At 47.4% G+C, this 17,877-nt stretch overlaps 7 protein-coding genes across 7 annotated transcripts; 2 read left to right on the top strand and 5 right to left on the bottom strand.

Annotated features, from left to right (window-relative positions):
* Positions 1-341: 341 nt before the first annotated feature.
* On the bottom strand, positions 342-1,402 carry N7529_011602 (uncharacterized protein; the record flags this gene model as incomplete). The annotated part of the gene is made up of 2 exons (XM_057247128.1): positions 342-1,157; positions 1,211-1,402. The coding sequence occupies 2 exons, from the start codon at positions 1,400-1,402 to the stop codon at positions 342-344; spliced, it is 1,008 nt and encodes a 335-aa protein (XP_057092477.1).
* A 1,865-nt stretch (positions 1,403-3,267) lies between these two features.
* Positions 3,268-7,148, top strand: N7529_011601 (uncharacterized protein; the record flags this gene model as incomplete). Its single annotated transcript, XM_057247127.1, has 12 exons — positions 3,268-3,390; positions 3,452-3,713; positions 3,782-3,973; positions 4,021-4,412; positions 4,467-4,794; positions 5,180-5,347; positions 5,406-5,538; positions 5,659-5,850; positions 5,910-6,061; positions 6,121-6,347; positions 6,413-6,684; positions 6,737-7,148. 12 exons carry the CDS (start codon positions 3,268-3,270, stop codon positions 7,146-7,148), a joined length of 2,853 nt encoding a protein of 950 aa, XP_057092476.1.
* Positions 7,149-7,666: 518 nt separating this feature from the next.
* N7529_011600 (short-chain dehydrogenase/reductase-like protein SDR) lies at positions 7,667-8,682 on the top strand (the record flags this gene model as incomplete). The annotated part of the gene is made up of 3 exons (XM_057247126.1): positions 7,667-7,721; positions 7,776-8,288; positions 8,351-8,682. 3 exons carry the CDS (start codon positions 7,667-7,669, stop codon positions 8,680-8,682), a joined length of 900 nt encoding a protein of 299 aa, XP_057092475.1.
* Positions 8,683-8,944: 262 nt separating this feature from the next.
* On the bottom strand, positions 8,945-10,124 carry N7529_011599 (Zn(II)2Cys6 transcription factor domain-containing protein; the record flags this gene model as incomplete). Its single annotated transcript, XM_057247125.1, has 2 exons — positions 8,945-10,009; positions 10,059-10,124. The coding sequence occupies 2 exons, from the start codon at positions 10,122-10,124 to the stop codon at positions 8,945-8,947; spliced, it is 1,131 nt and encodes a 376-aa protein (XP_057092474.1).
* Positions 10,125-11,118: 994 nt separating this feature from the next.
* N7529_011598 (pirin family protein) lies at positions 11,119-12,039 on the bottom strand (the record flags this gene model as incomplete). Its single annotated transcript, XM_057247124.1, has 2 exons — positions 11,119-11,633; positions 11,691-12,039. 2 exons carry the CDS (start codon positions 12,037-12,039, stop codon positions 11,119-11,121), a joined length of 864 nt encoding a protein of 287 aa, XP_057092473.1.
* A 1,412-nt stretch (positions 12,040-13,451) lies between these two features.
* On the bottom strand, positions 13,452-15,392 carry ilv3 (dihydroxy-acid dehydratase ILV3; the record flags this gene model as incomplete). The annotated part of the gene is made up of 3 exons (XM_057247123.1): positions 13,452-13,819; positions 13,874-15,267; positions 15,325-15,392. 3 exons carry the CDS (start codon positions 15,390-15,392, stop codon positions 13,452-13,454), a joined length of 1,830 nt encoding a protein of 609 aa, XP_057092472.1.
* An 843-nt stretch (positions 15,393-16,235) lies between these two features.
* On the bottom strand, positions 16,236-17,600 carry N7529_011596 (acyl-CoA dehydrogenase family protein; the record flags this gene model as incomplete). Its single annotated transcript, XM_057247122.1, has 1 exon — positions 16,236-17,600. One exon carries the CDS (start codon positions 17,598-17,600, stop codon positions 16,236-16,238), a length of 1,365 nt encoding a protein of 454 aa, XP_057092471.1.
* Between the last annotated feature and the right edge of the window lie 277 nt (positions 17,601-17,877).

Raw genomic sequence — 17,877 nt, 5'->3', positions numbered from 1 at the left:
GTAGAGAAATCCGGGGGTTTGTTGATTTTTTTTTCTGGGGAATTTCTGGGGGAATTCTGGGGTTTATATGGGGTTTACTTACTAGGTTCAATTATGTTTACAGTGGATATCTATTTGTCCTCTTCCGAGGGAAATAGTCCTAAGTGTATAGAAATCAACGAGGTAACGGTGATGTGATCCCCACATTCTAGATCTGGTGGTCATAGCCGCGCCTATGACGCCTGTTTGGGTATTGGACCCTGAGATCGTCCACTTGAAGAAAAATGATTGGCTGGAATATCTAATGCGCATGCACTTGCTTACTTGCTCGTTGATAAATAAAAGTGCTAACATCCTTTGCTTCACAGATATTGCTTCCACTGTTCCTCACACCACTGCCATAATTTCGCACTATACCCCAAACCACCTTCCTCGAGCGGAAGCATTGCTTTGAGAATATCCTTTCGCGGACAATCCTTATCTTCTCGGATTCTTCCCCATGGAATGATATACGCGCCATTGTTTTCCAGTGAGATATCCGATGAAAGACCGGCATACAGCCCGGTATAGGCACCGAATCGTGCCTCATGGAGAAGTGGACTTATGAGAAACATAGTTATAGCCGGAGTACCCGCATACGATCCAGCCTTAAGGTTTCCAGGATTTTGAACCACACTGACAATTCCATCTCCGCCGTATCGCTGCGCCCATTCCCGACACAGCATCCACGTTCCTGCTTTCGACACGGCATAGTTGCGAATGCGATCTTTCGTACCCTCTGCCAAGGACTTGAAGTCGACTCCGTTTGGCGGCGAACCCCCTTCAGCCAGGAAACTAGATGTCCAAACTACCCTCGTGGACCCTGGTGTTTCCAATCCAGCTGTAGCCTGGAGTTGAGCCAACAGTAGCTTGGTGAAAAGCAATGTTGCAATGCAATGCATGCCAACCATAGCCTCGAAGCCTTGTGCTGTCTTAGATCCCGGATCAACCATGTTCGCCCCAGTTCCTGCATTGTTCCACAGAACGTGTAGTCTGGATTCCTGTTGTCCAAATGTGGCGGCTGCTCGCTTGACTGACTCGAGATCGTTCAGGTCAAGTTCAAGGAACTTGAGCTGACCGGGCGTCTTTGGGGCCGGACGGGCTTCCACTATAGTCTTGATCGCTGCTATCGCTCGTCCCTAAGTTGAGATCAGTGGTGAAACTTGCATACTATCCGCTTGGCTGGAGATACCTTGGACCTAGAGGTCATGTAAATTGTCGCACCCGTGCCATATAGGATTTTGCATAGTTCGAATCCAATACCAGAATTGCCGCCTGTAATGATGAAGATGCGACCTTGTTGAGTTGGGATCTCCTTTTCGGTAAAAAAAGGTTTTGGTGGAAATAATTGAGAGTACGCATTGCGAATTGATAAGAAAGACATGATCAAAAAAGATGTCGGTGCGAAGTAGAATAGAGGTGTGAGAGGGAATGGAAGCTCACATTACTAGGGTGAATAAACCGATCTTTATGACATTCTTTCGATTAGTCCATTGATTAAGATGTAAGTAAATAGATACTCCGTAAGCAATTGTAAGCAATTGTAAGCACTCCTTTGTTGCTGGAACCTTGTCGTTTCTATTGTTGAATCTCGTTCTTCGTTCCTCGTTCCTCGTTTAGGGCTCCAACGAGAGCGGAGGTTGATTGGCTCAATCTCGATACTTCCAATGAAGATAATGACCTAACTTCCAAGCGAGCTCAGATGAAAATCTGATATATGAACTCCCTTCAGATAAATTTTTGATGGTGAACAAAAGTGGAAATTTCCAAGAACCTCGTCAGATGCAAACTCCTATCTTGTTCTTGAAATCAGGCATTTCGTACCCATTCTAACTATAACATTTCGTTATAAATGGAATGTAAATTATAACGACCTAGTAGCAACTATACTCACCTTAGCCAAAGAGTCTGGACAGTCTAACCCTCACTCGGAGAGTTTCAAGTTTCACACTACGCGACCGTGACCAACAATATCTCATCCGCAAAAGCAAGTCCCTTAGTCGAATTGTTTGTCAAAGTGCAGACTTCGCTCCAATTAGAAACTAGTCCGGAAATAGGTAGCATTAAATAGTTGGCGGCGCTATCATTGATCCCAACCAAATCAATTTACAGATTAATGGATATCAACTTGCTTTGATCTTTTCATGTTCTTGCCTTATTTCTGTGATGTTACATGGAGCAACCTTATTTACTATATTTAATATCTTCAAGCCATTTTGCAGAATGACGAATACTTTCTTCGATCTGCCTCTTAGTTCGGGTACTCGTTTCGGTTTAGATCATATCGGTGTGGATGGTGCTCACTTATTATTGCCTAAGGAGGGATAGCTATAGTAAAAATGCTATCTATCAAAGGTTAGAGAAGGAAAAGATCCATAGCGGCTGGCTTGTCGCGCAATTAAGCACATTGATTCAAGGCCACGTCACTAGTAAAACCATTCATTGGTAGTGGCCGATTTACGCCACCGCCCCTAACCATGGAAGGTTTCCAATCTACAGTTTTTAGGTAATAATGGGCAGATACCCGCCATTATCCAGATGCGGCCCTAGGTTTGTTCGAGGCAAGACTTTCCGCAACCAAGATAAAGTGTCTCACAACGGGGCGCAAGATGGGGTCAATGAGGTCAATGACACCTACTCCAATTATTGAGCGGTCGGTTCAACTAAGTTCCATTGGCTGAGTGTGGAACCACCTTCTGAGTAAGGACTGTAAGCCCCCACCCCCAGATAATAAGTGGAGGCTTTCCCGGGCAAAATGAGGGATTTGAGGATTTGAGAGGCAAAGCCACTGACAATGTAGTTTTTGAGTTTCCCCGCATTCAGAAGAGAAAAGTGGGCAGATTTGCGACCAAATTGTGGATTCTGTGGGGAAAATGTAACCTATCTCTTGTGGACACTAAGTCTGGAATAGTATCATTGAAACTACTTCCATTGACTAGTTCAAGAGATAAATACTTCATAGATCAAGATAAAAAAGAGATTGACTAAAGAAAAATGAGACCAATTACATGCCAAAAGATAACAGTCAAGCCTTATCTCTGCACGGGTGGCGTGTCGGAACCGCGCACCCGATCTCGAGATCCCTCCCCCTGAACGCCCCTGAAGCCTGAAACCTTGGCTGATGGACAAAAAACACCGCAGCGGTCTGGGCAGACCGGGCAATCCGAACTTAACCGGGTAGTTGTTTTATGGTTTAAAAACTCGCATGCCCGCCCCAATTCTCGTTATGTACTGTGCAATTATTTCATTATGTCCGAGAAGAAGCAAGAGAAGTCATTAAGTCCTGCTCTTTCACATGATGGGCAGGTCATTGAAGGCCAACATGATGCCGTTTTTGGCGAAATCACCGAGCAAGGTCCGAATTATCGCGATGTATGTTTGTTCCCTATTCTTGGAACGTCATCCATACCGTCTGCTAACCACCCCATTATAGGTAGGATGGCTGGGAACATCTGTTTTGATGATGAAAACCCAAATCGGTCTCGGCGTCCTTTCCATTCCCGTCGCTTTCGATTCCTTAGGCATAGTCCCCGGTGTAATATGCCTCATTGCTATTGCTGCCATTACGACATGGTCCGACTACATAATCGGTGTTTTCAAACTTCGACACCGCGAGGTTTACGGGATCGATGATGTGGGTGAGCTGTTACTCGGCCCCACGGGAAGAATCCTACTTGGAGGTGCATTCGTTCTCTGTGAGTTGGATCCCTAAGAACAATCCAAGATGAAGTCACCAAAGAGCCACTTGCTGACCCCATAATAGGGTGGGTCTTCGTCGCCGGCTCGGGAATGCTAGGTATCTCTATCGGTCTTAATGCTGTCTCCGACCACGCCGTCTGCACAGCTGTCTATGTTGCCATTGCTGCTATTGTAGCATGCATACTTGGTAGCATCCAGACATTAGGCCGTATTTCTTGGCTCGCCTGGGTCGGTCTCTTCTCTATCTTGACCTCAAGTGAGTGTGTTCCTCTTGTGTGTCTATGCTTAATCTAACCAACCTAGTCATGATCGTCACTATCGCTGTCGGTATCCAAGATCGTCCATCAGCCGCACCGACCGACGCTGTCTGGGTACCCGACTACAAAATTGTGAACAGCCCAGACTTTACCGATGCTATGACCGCCCTATGTACCATTGTGTTCGCCTACGCCGGTACCCCGGCATTTTTCTCTATTGCGGCAGAGATGCGGGAGCCCCGTCACTTCAACCGATCGCTGTTCCTCTGCCAAGGAGTCGTGACAGTGTTCTATCTTGCAATCGGCATTGTCATCTACTACTTCTGTGGATCATACGTCTCATCCCCTGCTCTTGGCTCTGCTGGTCCAGTCGTCAAGAAAGTGAGCTACGGGTTTGCTCTGCCAGGTCTGTTGGTTAGCACATTGCTTTTTATTCACGTAAGAGTTTCCTCCCATGCCGAAAGTAGTCTGCCAGTACTGACACTTATCTAGATCACTGGAAAATACGTCTTTGTCCGCATCCTACAAGGTTCCCGGCATTTGGCAGCCAACACCATGACCCACTGGGTGGTATGGCTTAGCTGCACTATCGGAACTGCTTTGGTCGCCTATATCATTGCTAGCGCCATTCCCGTGTTCAGTGATCTCGTCTCTCTCGTGGGCGCATTACTTGGCACTCCTATGTGCTTCCAGCCCATGGGTGGTATGTGGCTGTACGACAATTGGAATCGCAAAGAAGGCCGCAAGTCCCCCAGGTGGCTTTTCATGGTCGGCTGGTGCTTCTTCATCATTGTAGCTGGAACTTTCTTGATGATTGCAGGTACTTATGGATCTGTTGTTAGCATTATCAATAGCTATGCGAAGTCTGGAGGCTCAGCTGCCTGGTCTTGCGCCGACAATTCCGCTTAACCAGTGGTTTTTGAATGGAACTTTTTTTTCTTCAAACATTAAAGTATGACCGAACTGAGCATTTGAGGTTGCAAATATATCACTGTACAATATAGGGTCTAGGACATTGCCAACCAATTAGAATATAGCGCTGCATCTGACCAGATCGGGATCTGCTGCCGTTGTACCCCACTTCTTCTGTTATATATTCACTATTTTCCTTATACTGGCCGCTTTTCACCGATACTTCGATAATCAAAGCCTGTTGCCTGAATTGGGTAAGATCATGGCACTAATAGGACAATTTGTGGCCTTAGGGCTCACTTTAGCCCTGATTGCGATTCTGCGCACGACCTTTGCAGGAAGGAAAAGGGCCAACCTTCCTCCAGGACCGAAAGGCAAATTTCTTATTGGCAATTTGCTCGACCTTCCCCCGCCAGGGACACAAGAATGGCAACATTGGTTGAAGCACAAAGACCTCTATGGTGCCGTGTCTCACCTTGATTTATTTTAGCCATTTGACTGGATCTAACTGGCACGCAGGTCCTCTCAGCTCTATCAGAGTCCTAGGCAAAACGATCATCATAATTAATGATAGAGGTTTGGCGTTTCACATCCTGGAAAAAAACTCCGCGAAACATTCTTCTCGACCGCGCCTTGTTTTTGCAGATGAATTGTATGTCTACATGAGTTTCATTGCCTCTTGGGGAATTCATCTCTCTCTCCCCATTCTCATTTCCATCATCCCAATATCAAAAAATCTATCTAGAATCTAGAACCAATCTGACAACCCAAGGGCTGGATGGGGTAAACTAGCCTCAAGCCAAGACAACACACCGCTCCTTCGAGCCTACCGTCGCGCAATCACCAGAGTCATCGGAACACGAGAATCCGCATCAAAATTCAATAGTCTCCTTGAACTAGAAGCAAGGAGATTTGCAGCTCGCGTGCTGCACACGCCCGAGAAATTTATCGATCACAACCGGACGTACGTCCCTATAGGATTGCCGTTACAGAAGCAAATTGCTAATAGCTCGATAATTACAGGGCTGCTGGTGCTTTTATTCTGAATATCACATACGGCTATAATATCGAGCCGCATGGCGACGACCCGCTGGTCCGTCTAGCTGATCATGCATTGAAGCAATTCTCGGATGCTGTTGTCCCGGGGACATGGCTTGTTGATTTGATCCCGGCGTGTGAGTCTTCTACTCAGTCCAAAGGACGTCTTCGCTGGGTCTAGCTAAACGAAAATTAGTGAAACATGTCCCGGCTTGGATGCCTGGAGCTAGGTTTCAAAGAGTCGCCCGGGATCACTTTCAAACGCTTACACGACTCGTAGAGAGCCCGTTTGCGTTCGCAAAAGCTCAGATTAACAAAAATGAGGATCGACAGTGTTTTGTCTCTACGCTTCTCAGACAGGGGGAAGATGAAGAAATTGTGAAGTGGTCTGCATTGGCAATGTATGGTGGTGGAGCCGACACAGTATGTTTCTAAACTCTGACTGTGATAAGTATTGTGTCGTTTCTTATGTATTTCTTCACCAATAGACTGTTGCGATCCTCGAAGGGTTCTTTCTGGCGATGCTACTGTTCCCAGATGTTCAGCGCAAGGCCCAAGCAGAGATGGACAATGTATTCGGCATGCCTACTTTGCCAACAGCAGCCGACCGCGAGAAGCTACCCTATGTGAATGCAGTCGTGAAGGAAGCCATTAGATGGCACAGTGTCGCGCCCCTAGGTATCCCTCACAGAACGGATGAAGACGATATTATAAATGGTTTCTTGATTCCAAAGAATGCCATTATCATACCCAATATCTGGTGAGGTTGTTCAACGACATTTGCCCTGCGTTGTCTCTAACATGATATCTAGGGGATTCAACAATGATCCCGCGGTCTACCCCAGCCCGCGAGAGTTCCAACCTGAGCGTTTTCTCTCATCACATCCTCCTGTTGATCCGGGAGATGCGGTATTTGGATTTGGTCGTCGAGTATGCCCCGGGCGCTTAGTTGCTGAGACTTCTATTTTCCTAATGATTGCTCACACGCTCGCCATATTTGATGTCAACAAGATTGTTGGTAAGAATGGTAAGGAGATCGAGCCGATTATTGATTTTTCACCTGGGATATTGAGCCATCTTGCTCCGTACAAAGCAGCGTTTGTTCCGAGGAGTACGGAGCACGAACAACTTATTCGTGAGTTCGAGAAAAGCAATCCCTTCGAAAAGGGGGATTCCGAGACCTTGGAGAAAGCGCTGCACCAGGCTGAATGGAATAATATTTGAAACTTCATTGTGTGTAGTTAGTCGCTTTCTTGATGTTTAAGGGTCTGTATAGCCGAGAAATTCTTATTGCTGTATTCGTCTGTATTGCGGAGAAACCACCCCGGCAATTCATCTGTATGCCGGGTCTAAGTATGTGTCTCCATAATGTGAAATATGATAGACTCGCACCAAGCTTTACTTGGACGCCGATGCGAAGTCGGACTCTGGCTTTGGAAGGAGACGATAGTGGTGGCACGACACTATACCCCTTTTGGACGCCGCAGAGCCGAGCAATCATGTTATAGCCAATCACAATACATCATAAAATGGAGGTTGACCAATCAACTTCCAGGATTTATGTGAGCATAGAAAACGAACCTTGGACCCCATGGCCATCGAAAGCTCTGAAATGAGCGTAGGTCAATGCGAGGATCAGAAATTATTTAACCAGCATGGCGTCCTTGATTACAATGGAGCGACAGTAAACGACGGTAAATTGCAATTCTCAGTGCTGAACCGCTTCTTCTGATACTTCCAAAATGAACCCAGTAAACATTGAGCCATACAAGCTTCCGGCTGATGCCACTTGGCTAGGTAAGCTTTAGAGCACAATATCCACACCACAGTCTTTACTAACCCAAATACCAGTCACTGGCTGTTCATCCGGAATTGGTCGCGAAATTGCCACTTTGATTGCAAGCAAGCCCAATCAACGCATCATTGCCACTGCTCGAAACCAGGCCGATCTCTCTTACCTTCCTGACAATAATCCTGAAGTCCTCAAGCTCACTTTGGACGTGACGTCTGTTGTTTCCGTGGATGCGGCCTTCGCTGCAGCTGCGGAGCACTTTGGCGAAGATTTCCATCTCGATGTCGTAGTCAACAACGCAGGGTACTCGCTCTCGGGTGATACCGAAGGTGCAACGGAAGAAGAGATGCACCAGGTGATGGAAACTCTATTTTTCGGTACTGTTCGCATGACGACGCGCAGCATTTCCGTGATGCGGCAGGCTAAAGATCGCCAAGGCGGTTTGATTTTCCAAATCTCGTCGCTTGCAGGATTATGTGCGTTCCCTGGTCATGCTTTCTACCATGCTGGGAAGTTTGCCGTGGAGGGATTTTCGGAATCTGTGGCTCGTGAAATGCACCCCGATTGGAAAAGTGAGTGAATGGTGTTTGGTTATATGAATGTATTGTAAGCAGTTATCACTAACTATTCACAGTCAACTTCTGTATTGTTGAACCAAGTGGCGTGAAAACGAGCTTTGAAGGCCACAGCAAAGCCAACATTCAACCTCATCCCGCTTATGCGGGAGATGATATGCCGGCAAGAAAGCTTGAAAAGTATGTGAGCGCTGGCATGAAGCTCGGCGTTGGAATGGAGCCTTCCGCAATTGCCGAGGCCCTATTCGCAATCGCTAGCCGCGAAGAGTGCGTTCCGCTGCGGCTTCCTTTGGGTGCTGTTTCTTGGAAAATGTCTAAGTCCAAGTTTGAGAGTTTGCTGGGAGACTTTGACGCTGTGAAGGACATCAGTGCAATGGGTCAGCAAATCTAGACTTCGAGCATCATGGTGTTGTTTACAATGTAGAATCTTTCAGCCCTCAAGATTTGAACACATCAGCAGTGTGACCTTTCAATAACGAGAATTCAAGTGAATTGGCTCTCCTGGGCTACGTACATCCGCTGTACTTGTATGTCCCGAATTTTTGCGTATCGCGAGCCGGATGAATTAACAACGAGTCCGCTGTATCAATATCAGCTACACGAGGAGTCCTTGTTTGGGTTGAAAGCTGGCATATTACAACAACATCTTGGAATCATAGTCCAACTTTCCTTTGTGGCCAATTTGATGCCAGATTCCACTCTTCGTTGTCCCCCTTCAACTCTTGCAATAGTTCAGCAACTAATCTCTGTCCACATTCCTCCGCCCACCAGAAAAGGCCACTCAACTCATGTAGCAGGACCCCCCAGTGCATGAGGACCAAAAGAGAAAATGGTTGGCGTGAGCTTAATCCATTAACAAACCCCCTCCTTCCATAAGCTGGCCAAGCTAAGATGGGGGCTGGATGGGGTGCATGCGCAAACCTAGCAAAGCAGTCTTGCAGCAACTCAATGGCCTCAAGATTTGTGGTATACTGGAACTCATCTGTAATGTAATTTGACCTGTTCATGTTTCTGAGCTTGTCAATCGCATGTGCCACGTCTTGTTCCAGCTTGGCCTTGTCCATGCGCCAGAAGTCATATTTGCAAAAGATACTGTCTTGTTTCCACGATTTGGTGAGGTGAGATACCTGATTAGCCCCCTGAACGAGCTCAACGACCGTTATCATCGTCTCAATCATGCTGGAACTTTCACCGCGGTACTTAGAATTCAGCCCTGGTAGCGATATTCCAATTACTGTGATGATTGCGGATTGTGCAAAGACAGCATCGCAGTTAGCAGGACCCAGCGCGCTCAAAGCCTCACGAAATGGAGCAAGAGCAGTTTCGTTACACTGCAAGGCTGTGTCCAAATATGAAAGAGCCTGTTTTGGGTCCGGTGTCGTCGCAGTAAGATGTAAAGCTGCGAGGGCGAAAATGCCATGCAAGAGAAATTCGTGGGTATATGCAAGTCTAGGGATGTGAAGCTGCCAATGCTCCATATCGGTTTGATCACCACAGAGGCTTTTGTACGTGTCGGTTGCGAATTTGTGCATTAATTGTATATGCCGAAGCTCATATTGAGTGGAGACAGGCGTGTTCCACTCCCGCTCCCGTTGTTTTGGCCCCACTGACTCTGAGAGAGGGTGAAAATGAGTTTGCCTGGGAACTCCAGCCTTCGTGTAGGAACATGATAGTTCACGATGGGCACATATAGTGCAAAGAGGCTTAACTTCATCACACTACAAATTGAGGTTAGCGTCTGCTCGGCCTGAGAGTTGAGAGACGTACTTTGACGCGTCGCTCCTTGCATTGATCACATCCACCCTTGGATTTTTTGTGAAATTTACGTGGCATTATGGTGGTCTGATTACTGCCATCTAGTATCTGCAATGTATACACTCCAGCATATGAAGTATGAAAGTATGAAAGGGTGAGCTGATGAAAGGAGCCAAAACAGAAACGGGAAACGGGAAACGAGAAACGTCTCGCATTCCACGAGCCAATAAAAACAAGGCTCCAAACCCCACCACAGATAACCCATGGGATGCAACACACAAGATATGCTACAAGTCTTGTCTAGGGAGTCTCACACTCAAGTTTTGAGCTTGAAAGCAAGTATCGTCCTGACCTGTAGGTTGCACCCTTTGGTTGACCGGCTTTCCCGAGCGATTCTTCTGAATCTATCCTTCCTTGTAGGCCCATGGAACTCAATCGGCTTCGGATCTAGTGATGATGAGGGCATTGAGTCGAATAATCTTCGGTTTCGAATTTTCAGTGTCTTTGGCCGCGAGTTTTTATGCTTGAATTAATAATTGAATCAGTACCTTGGGTGTTATGTGGTGCCCGCAAATATACTGCGATCAGACATATATATTCCAAGGTTGGCGATCTCACCTAAACTTTATTAGACTCAAACGTGATCGGTGACATTGGTCTGTGGTACAGAGCGACCTAGTGTAGTATATTATACTGTAAATGATAGCTATGCCAGATTGACAGTCGTGGGTCGAGATTCCAAGATTGCACCTCGCTTATACATACCCAAACAATCTCTACACTAACTATTGAGATTGTCCGCCAAAATGATCGCCAATGACTCCATTAAGCCGATTGACATTGAAGCACTGTTTAACACGATTATCAGCTTCATAGGAAGGTTTGGGGTTCAACAACGTAGGGGCAATGGCGGCAGCCCGAGCAGCCGCGTCCGGGGCCATCTACAATATAGGTTCAAATAAAAGAAACGCATTAAAAAAAAACCCATAAACATTGACTCGTATTTGATGTTGACATTTATTCCTACTTTACAGAAAACTTCATAATGGAGACTCATCTCTTGAGATGATCCTCAGTTGCTATCCAGCACAATGACTTCCGCCTCTACTTCTCCAACACTCTCCACCCGAAGCGCATCTCCAGCATTCACCATAGTAACAAAGGCTCCATCGCCCTCTTCAAGAACGGCATCCTCCCGACCATCGATCTTGACCTTGGACTTGCCCTGTTTGGTCATAGGCAGGTGGATGTAAACGTTTCGCTTCTTCTTGGACTCCACCGCATCTCCGGCACCAACGGTCCACTTGAATGTCGAGGCCGGTTCAATAATTCCAGCGCCCATGACAAAATCAGCATGAATGGGAATAGTGCCGGGAAGTTTGGGCACGGCAGCGTCTTCCTGTGCCGGAGTAGCTTCGGGTCCCGCCGCAAGCGGGGATAAGATAGGAACAAATGCTTTGCGCTTGGCTTCTTCGCTAAAGGACATAGTGTGATACTGTGGCTTGAGGCCGTGCTTCCAGGGAAGTGCCCAGATTTGAAGGAAGTGCACCGACTTGTTGGATTCATTCTGTTCCGAGTGTGCGATTCCTGTCTCACGTCAGCTTCAATTGAATCTCGGGTAAATTGGACGTTCAGGAGACTTACCCGTTCCGCCTGTGGTGAATTGTACATCTCCTCGCTTCATTCGGTAAAATTGTTTTCCTTGTTCTCCTTCGGAGCCCTTCTTGATCATGCTATCGCGGTGCGTGAGCTCGCCATTGAGGATGTAACTAAAGATTTCTGCATCACGATGGGGATGGGTGGGAAATCCGTTGCGCGCTGCAACACGGTCCTCATTAAGAACGCGCAAACTTCCAAAATTCTGGAATTTGTGATCGTAGTAGCTGGCGAAACTGAACGTATGGAACGATTTAAGCCAACCGCCATGTTCAGCGTATCCGCGTTCACTGGATTTGCGGAGCGCAATCTTGGCGTGGGCAAGTGGGTTCGACATTGCTTTAAATTGGTCAAATATCACAATTGAGGTGTGTTGTAATGATTGTCTTTTTTGGATGTAAAAATAACTGAAAGATGGGCCGAAGGGTCTTATATAGGGTAAGATAAAGTCGCCTAGAGAGCTCCAGAACCTTGGAAATGGAGTCTCATCGCGATTATGGAAGCATTATCCATCATCAATAAGAGTGGCGCTAGTCCAAAAGCGGTATAGTCACCAAGATGATGCATTGCTGACATTTGGCTAGATAAGACTGATTCATCATTCTTGCCAGAATATTGAGGCAGAAATACAAAAAATTTCTTCGACGTAGATCTTGTATGGGTTGCACATACTAAAGGTACCTTATGCAAAACAGCACTCAACCGGGATATAAGCCGTGGAGATGCCTAGAAGAGACTTGAACGTAACAGATAGATTTACGACAGTTTCTTTTTATCTAAATTATTCAGATAACATATCTAACTACGGATATTTACATAACTATGTCAGGGTTAAATTCAAAAGTAAAGCTCCCTTTTTGAATTTTGCGTGGGGAAATTATTCGTCAAGGTTACATATGTATGTAGTCACATTCATGATCATGATTTTCTTATGTAGGCCAGCGAGCTAAGCACATAGGTTTGGCCAATAGCATTACTAAATCCTTGCCTGTGCTCCAGGTGGACTTCGGTATCTTTTTACTTCCATTTCGGTTCTCTACATTCCCTGCACTATGAGTCTGGCTACAAACACCAAGTTTCGATAATCTACTGTTTTCAGCGACTGATAAATCAACAACCTCTTTAGTTTAGTCAATATATCCATATGCAATGATTCATTGATATCAAACCGTTGCCCATACTCCCAGTAGATAATGCGCTAATGTACTGGCTGGTATAGTCTTTCACGGCAAAAGGGTAATGTAAAGCGCTATATAGTGGTTCTGGGGCCGATTTTTGGTTGGAGAATCGATGTAGTTCAAACATTGGCGTGCCGAGGTTGTTGACATCGGGCAGCCCTACCGTAGAGGGCTAGATATTATGACGACAACTTGAAAAGGTCAGTGAACGTTGGTTTATCCAACAACCAAACATTATGAAAGCCATCAATAGTAAGATCCTTCCACCGTAGTCGGTGAATTTTCATCACAAGCCACATTCTCGCGCGGCTCACGGAAAGAATTAACTAGACAAACAATTGGGACAAAAGCGCAAAGCGCATTTATACCATGCAGTGCGAAGGATCTGTGTTATGAAGAGATTACAAATATGAAGAGATGACCTCCAACCAAACAAGTTTGATACGAGAATTGGATTCAACAAGAAAGAAATATTATTCAAGATGATATCATATACTAACACAGGCTCCAAGACGGGAAATCGCTTTTATGTTCTAGACAAGGGCCGAGACCAATAACAACAAGGAAACATTTACTCTACAGCATCAGTGATGCAGCCTTGGCTAGCATCTCGGACGGTACGGGCGTATTTGCCCAGGGTACCCCGCATGGTCAGACCAGTCTCGGGCAACTCACCGGCGGCCTTGCGGGCCTCCCACTTCTCTCGGCGGTCGGCGATCTCGGACTCCGAAATCTCGACATCAAGAATGCGCTTATTGGCATCAATGGTGATGGTGTCACCGTCGTTCACGAGACCAATGGGACCACCGACGGCGGCTTCGGGAACGATGTGACCAATCAGGAAACCGTGGGAACCACCGGAGAAACGGCCATCAGTGATCAGAGCACAGGAGTTACCGAGACCGGCACCCATGAGAGCAGCGGAAGGCTTGAGCATTTCTATGGAATTGTTAGCAATTTGATCGAGAAGCATGTAGATTGGAAAGCACATACCAGGCATGCCGGGGCCACCCTTGGGGCCACAGTAGCGGATGACAACAACGGTCTTTTCATCCTTCTTGATTTCCTCGCGCTCCAGCGCGGCGATGAAGAGATCCTCGCTGTCGAAAACGCGAGCCTTACCGGTGAAGGTCATACCCTCCTTACCGGTGATCTTACCAACACTGCCGCCAGGGGCGAGGGAACCACGGAGGATTTGAATATGACCAGTCTCCTTGATGGGGTTGGAGAAGGGACGGATGATCTTCTGGTCCGAGGGGAAGTCCTTGACCTTCTCCAAGTTCTGGGCCATGGTCTCACCAGTAACGGTCATACCAGAGCCGTCAATGAGGCCCTCCTTGAGGAGCAGCTTCAGGAGAGCGGGGGTACCACCGATGGCGTGCATATCAGCCATAACATATTTGCCGGAGGGCTTGAGATCAGCCAGGAAGGGAATGCGGTCAGACACGGACTGGAAGTCATCGATGGTGAGCTTGATGCCGACCGAGTCGGCAATGGCAATCAAGTGCAGCACAGCGTTGGTGGATCCACCGGTAATGTTGACAACAACCATGGCGTTCTCGAAGGCCTGGCGAGTCAAGATATCCTTGGGGCGGATGTCCTCAGCGAGCAGTCTCTTAATGGCACCACCGGCGGCCAAACACTCGACGTACTTGGCCTGGGAGTTGGCGGGGTTGGAGGATGAACCGGGAAGGGTCATGCCCATGGTCTCAATGGCAGTGGCCATGGTGTTGGCGGTGTACATACCACCGCAGGCACCCTCACCGGGACAGGCGTGACGAATCACGTCGAAGCGCTGGGGCTCGGTGATCTCCTTGGTAAGGAACTGACCATAGGCCTGGAAAGCGGAAACAATATCGATGTCGGCGTTGTTTTGGGTAACAGCGCAGCCGGGCTTGATGGTACCACCGTAAACCATCAAACTGGGGCGGTTGATACGTCCCATGGCCATCAAGACACCGGGCATGTTCTTATCACAACCGGGAATACTGATGTTGGCATCGTACCACTGTCCACCCATGACGGTCTCAACGGAGTCGGCAATCAAGTCGCGACTCTGAAGAGAGTAACGCATACCGGAGGTACCCATACTGATGGCATCACTGACACCAACAGTGTTGAACTGGAAACCAATCAAGTCCTGGTCCTGTACACCCTGACGGACCTTGTTGTTCAGGTCGAGCAGATGCATGTTGCAAGGGTTACCGTTGAACCACACGGACGAAATTCCAACCTGAGCCTTGTTCATGTCCGCCTCGTTGAGACCGACGGCGTACAGCATAGCCTGGGAGGCGCCCTGGGCCTTGGGCTGTGTGATGTTGCGCGAAACCTTGTTGAGAGCCTTGTCATCGTTCTGGAATCGAGGGAGCGTGGTTGAAAGGGTGCGACTAGATAAAAAAAGAAGTCAGTAAATGGGGATTGACGCAATGGATCAATCGACTCACACAGTCGCGGTGGACCTGGTCAAGCTCCGGAGAGCGGCGGGCACGCGGGCCCTGGTCTGAGGAAGCATGGTGGCAGTTATGAGGATATGATCCAAGAACAACCTCACTACACCAGATATATGATCAATTGAGTGGAAAGTCTGGAGAAAGGAGGGGGAACAAGAAATAAAAGCCGGGAGCTCAGGAAAGTCGGAGTTTGAAGACTACTCCCCGGGCCCCACCGCCCCCGGCCACCAATTGCGCGCGGTTTGTTGTCAGCGCATAAAATATTGATGCGTGTACAATGTACAACTTGGCGTGAATACCGATTTATGTGCATTTACCGCTACGAAGTATGTGTTTTTCTTTGTTACTATTCATATTGATAAGTTATAAATCGCAAGTTGCTTGAATATCTGTATCGATCCACGGTAGTCCTCGAGATGCCTTCGTCTATGACTCATTCACACAAGGCGACTATCAAGTCATTGCTGATATGAAATATCAATGCGTTGAATTGAATAAAATCAGTGTTATATGGGCTGAAACCTGGTTAATGCGTCTTAGTAAATTCGGTGGCTGGAAAGATCATTGCAGTGCCACAGGGTTGTTCCTGTCTCTACTTGTGTTTCTTCATCTATGTGCCAATGAACAGTATTTGGATGATTGTGAGCACAGGAACGGTTCATCGTCGTTGCCAAAGGCTTTGAATGGCGCATAGTTCATGTTGGGAAGGTGCATTGTCCGACTACAAATCCCCCTTTCCCTCGTATTTCGCTTCCTTTTTCCCTCATATACCTCACTATCCCAACACTTGTAGCCACCTCTAGGTGGTACGTAGATTATGACGAATTGGATTTCTTTTGATTGTTGATGATGTGGGTATAATTGTTTATTGTATATACATACATGTATGCATGGTACCATGGTTCTTAGTAGCTCCGAGGCAATGCAAGCACCTTTTCACTCACATAATTCAAGATCATCTCCCGACTGACAGGCGCAATGCGAGGAACAAAACACTCACGCATGTACCGTTCCACATCATACTCCATCGCATAACCCATACCGCCATGGGCCAGAACTGCCCGCTCGCACGCCGTGAAAGCCGCCTCGGCAGCCAAATACTTGGCACTGTTGCAAGCCACGCCGATCTCATGGAAGGGAACTGAATCGTCCTTTGTATCATAAAGACGTGCCGCATGGTAGGTAGCCAGCTTTGCCGCTTCCAATTTCATGTACGCATCGGCCAACGGATGAGCAACGCCTTGGTTTTGTCCTATTGGGCGCCCGAACACCACACGGTCCTTTGCGTACTGCGATGCCTTCTCGAGCGCGGCATAACCCAGACCGAGGGCCTCGCCAGCCAGAAGACAGCGCTCTGCGTTCATGCCGTGGAGAATGATCTTGAATCCTTGATTCTCTTCGCCGATCAGGGTGTTTGCTGGGATTTTGTAATTGTCAAAGAAGACCTCGTTGGCATCGACAGCACGTCCGCCCATTTTCTTGATCTTTCGCAAATCCAGACCAGGATTCTCGTGGTCAATATCAATACAGAACATGGAGAGACCCTCGCTGGTCTTCTTGACTTCTTCTAGGGGCGTGGTCCGTGCGAGAAGAATCATCTTAGATGCCACTTGCGCACAGGTAATCCAGATTTTTTGGCCTGTGACTGAATAGCCGTCGTCGGTTTTGCTGGCGAGTGTCGTGAGTTTCAGAGTCTCAAGTCCGGTATTTGGCTCAGTGACTCCAAAGCAGGTGCGCCATGTTCCGTTAATGATGTTCGGAATGGTAGTCTCCAGCTGCTCCTTGCTGCCAAACTTGGCTAATGGCTGGGTTGCGTACACGTTGGCATGGATCGATTGTGCGCCTGCCATACCAGCGCCAGATTGGGTAATCGTCTGCATCATCATTGTGGCCTCGGAGATTCCTGTGTAGGGATTAGCTTCGTGCATTTCAATTGTCTCTGTCCACATAAACATACCTAGGCCAGCACCTCCAAGCGACTCGGGTAAAGCAATACCAAGCCATCCATCTTTTGCTAACGCGGCGTGGAATTCCTTAGGATCCTTTTCTTGTTGATCGCGCTCCTGCCAATATGTATTCGGAAATTTTGAACAAATGTGCGAGATTGCTTCCCGCACCGTGAGCTGTTCTTCTGTAAATCCGGTCATTCCCATGATGTCGCGGCGCCCCGAGGTGGAGAATCCGGCGCGAGAAACCCTCGTCCGACATGGGCCATGCAAGGCCGAAAGCCTCTGTAACCGCAGAGCCTTATGGAATTGTGGTCGATACATGGTTGCAATGTCTATGTTTGTTGTTGAAGAATTTCGCTCGACTTGAATATATACCCAATCTGGGGTATTTGCATACAGCCGACTTCGCCGTCTTGGCATTTTCGATCTATCCCTCGGTTGAATGACGTCGGGTTTCTGATCTTACAACAAAGCTTCTTTTCTTTATACCTTTTACATAGGCTACTTCTTCTAGCTCATCTAGGAATATTCAGGAGAACTTCTAAAACTGTTGAGCCAGGGCTACATGTTGTCGGACCCGTTAATTGTCCTGTTGGAG

The sequence above is a fragment of the Penicillium soppii genome (genome assembly GCF_028829465.1).
Source record: "Penicillium soppii strain IBT 18220 chromosome Unknown utg000010l, whole genome shotgun sequence".
Classification (NCBI taxonomy): domain Eukaryota; kingdom Fungi; phylum Ascomycota; class Eurotiomycetes; order Eurotiales; family Aspergillaceae; genus Penicillium; species Penicillium soppii.
This window is presented reverse-complemented; position numbering and strand designations above follow the sequence as displayed.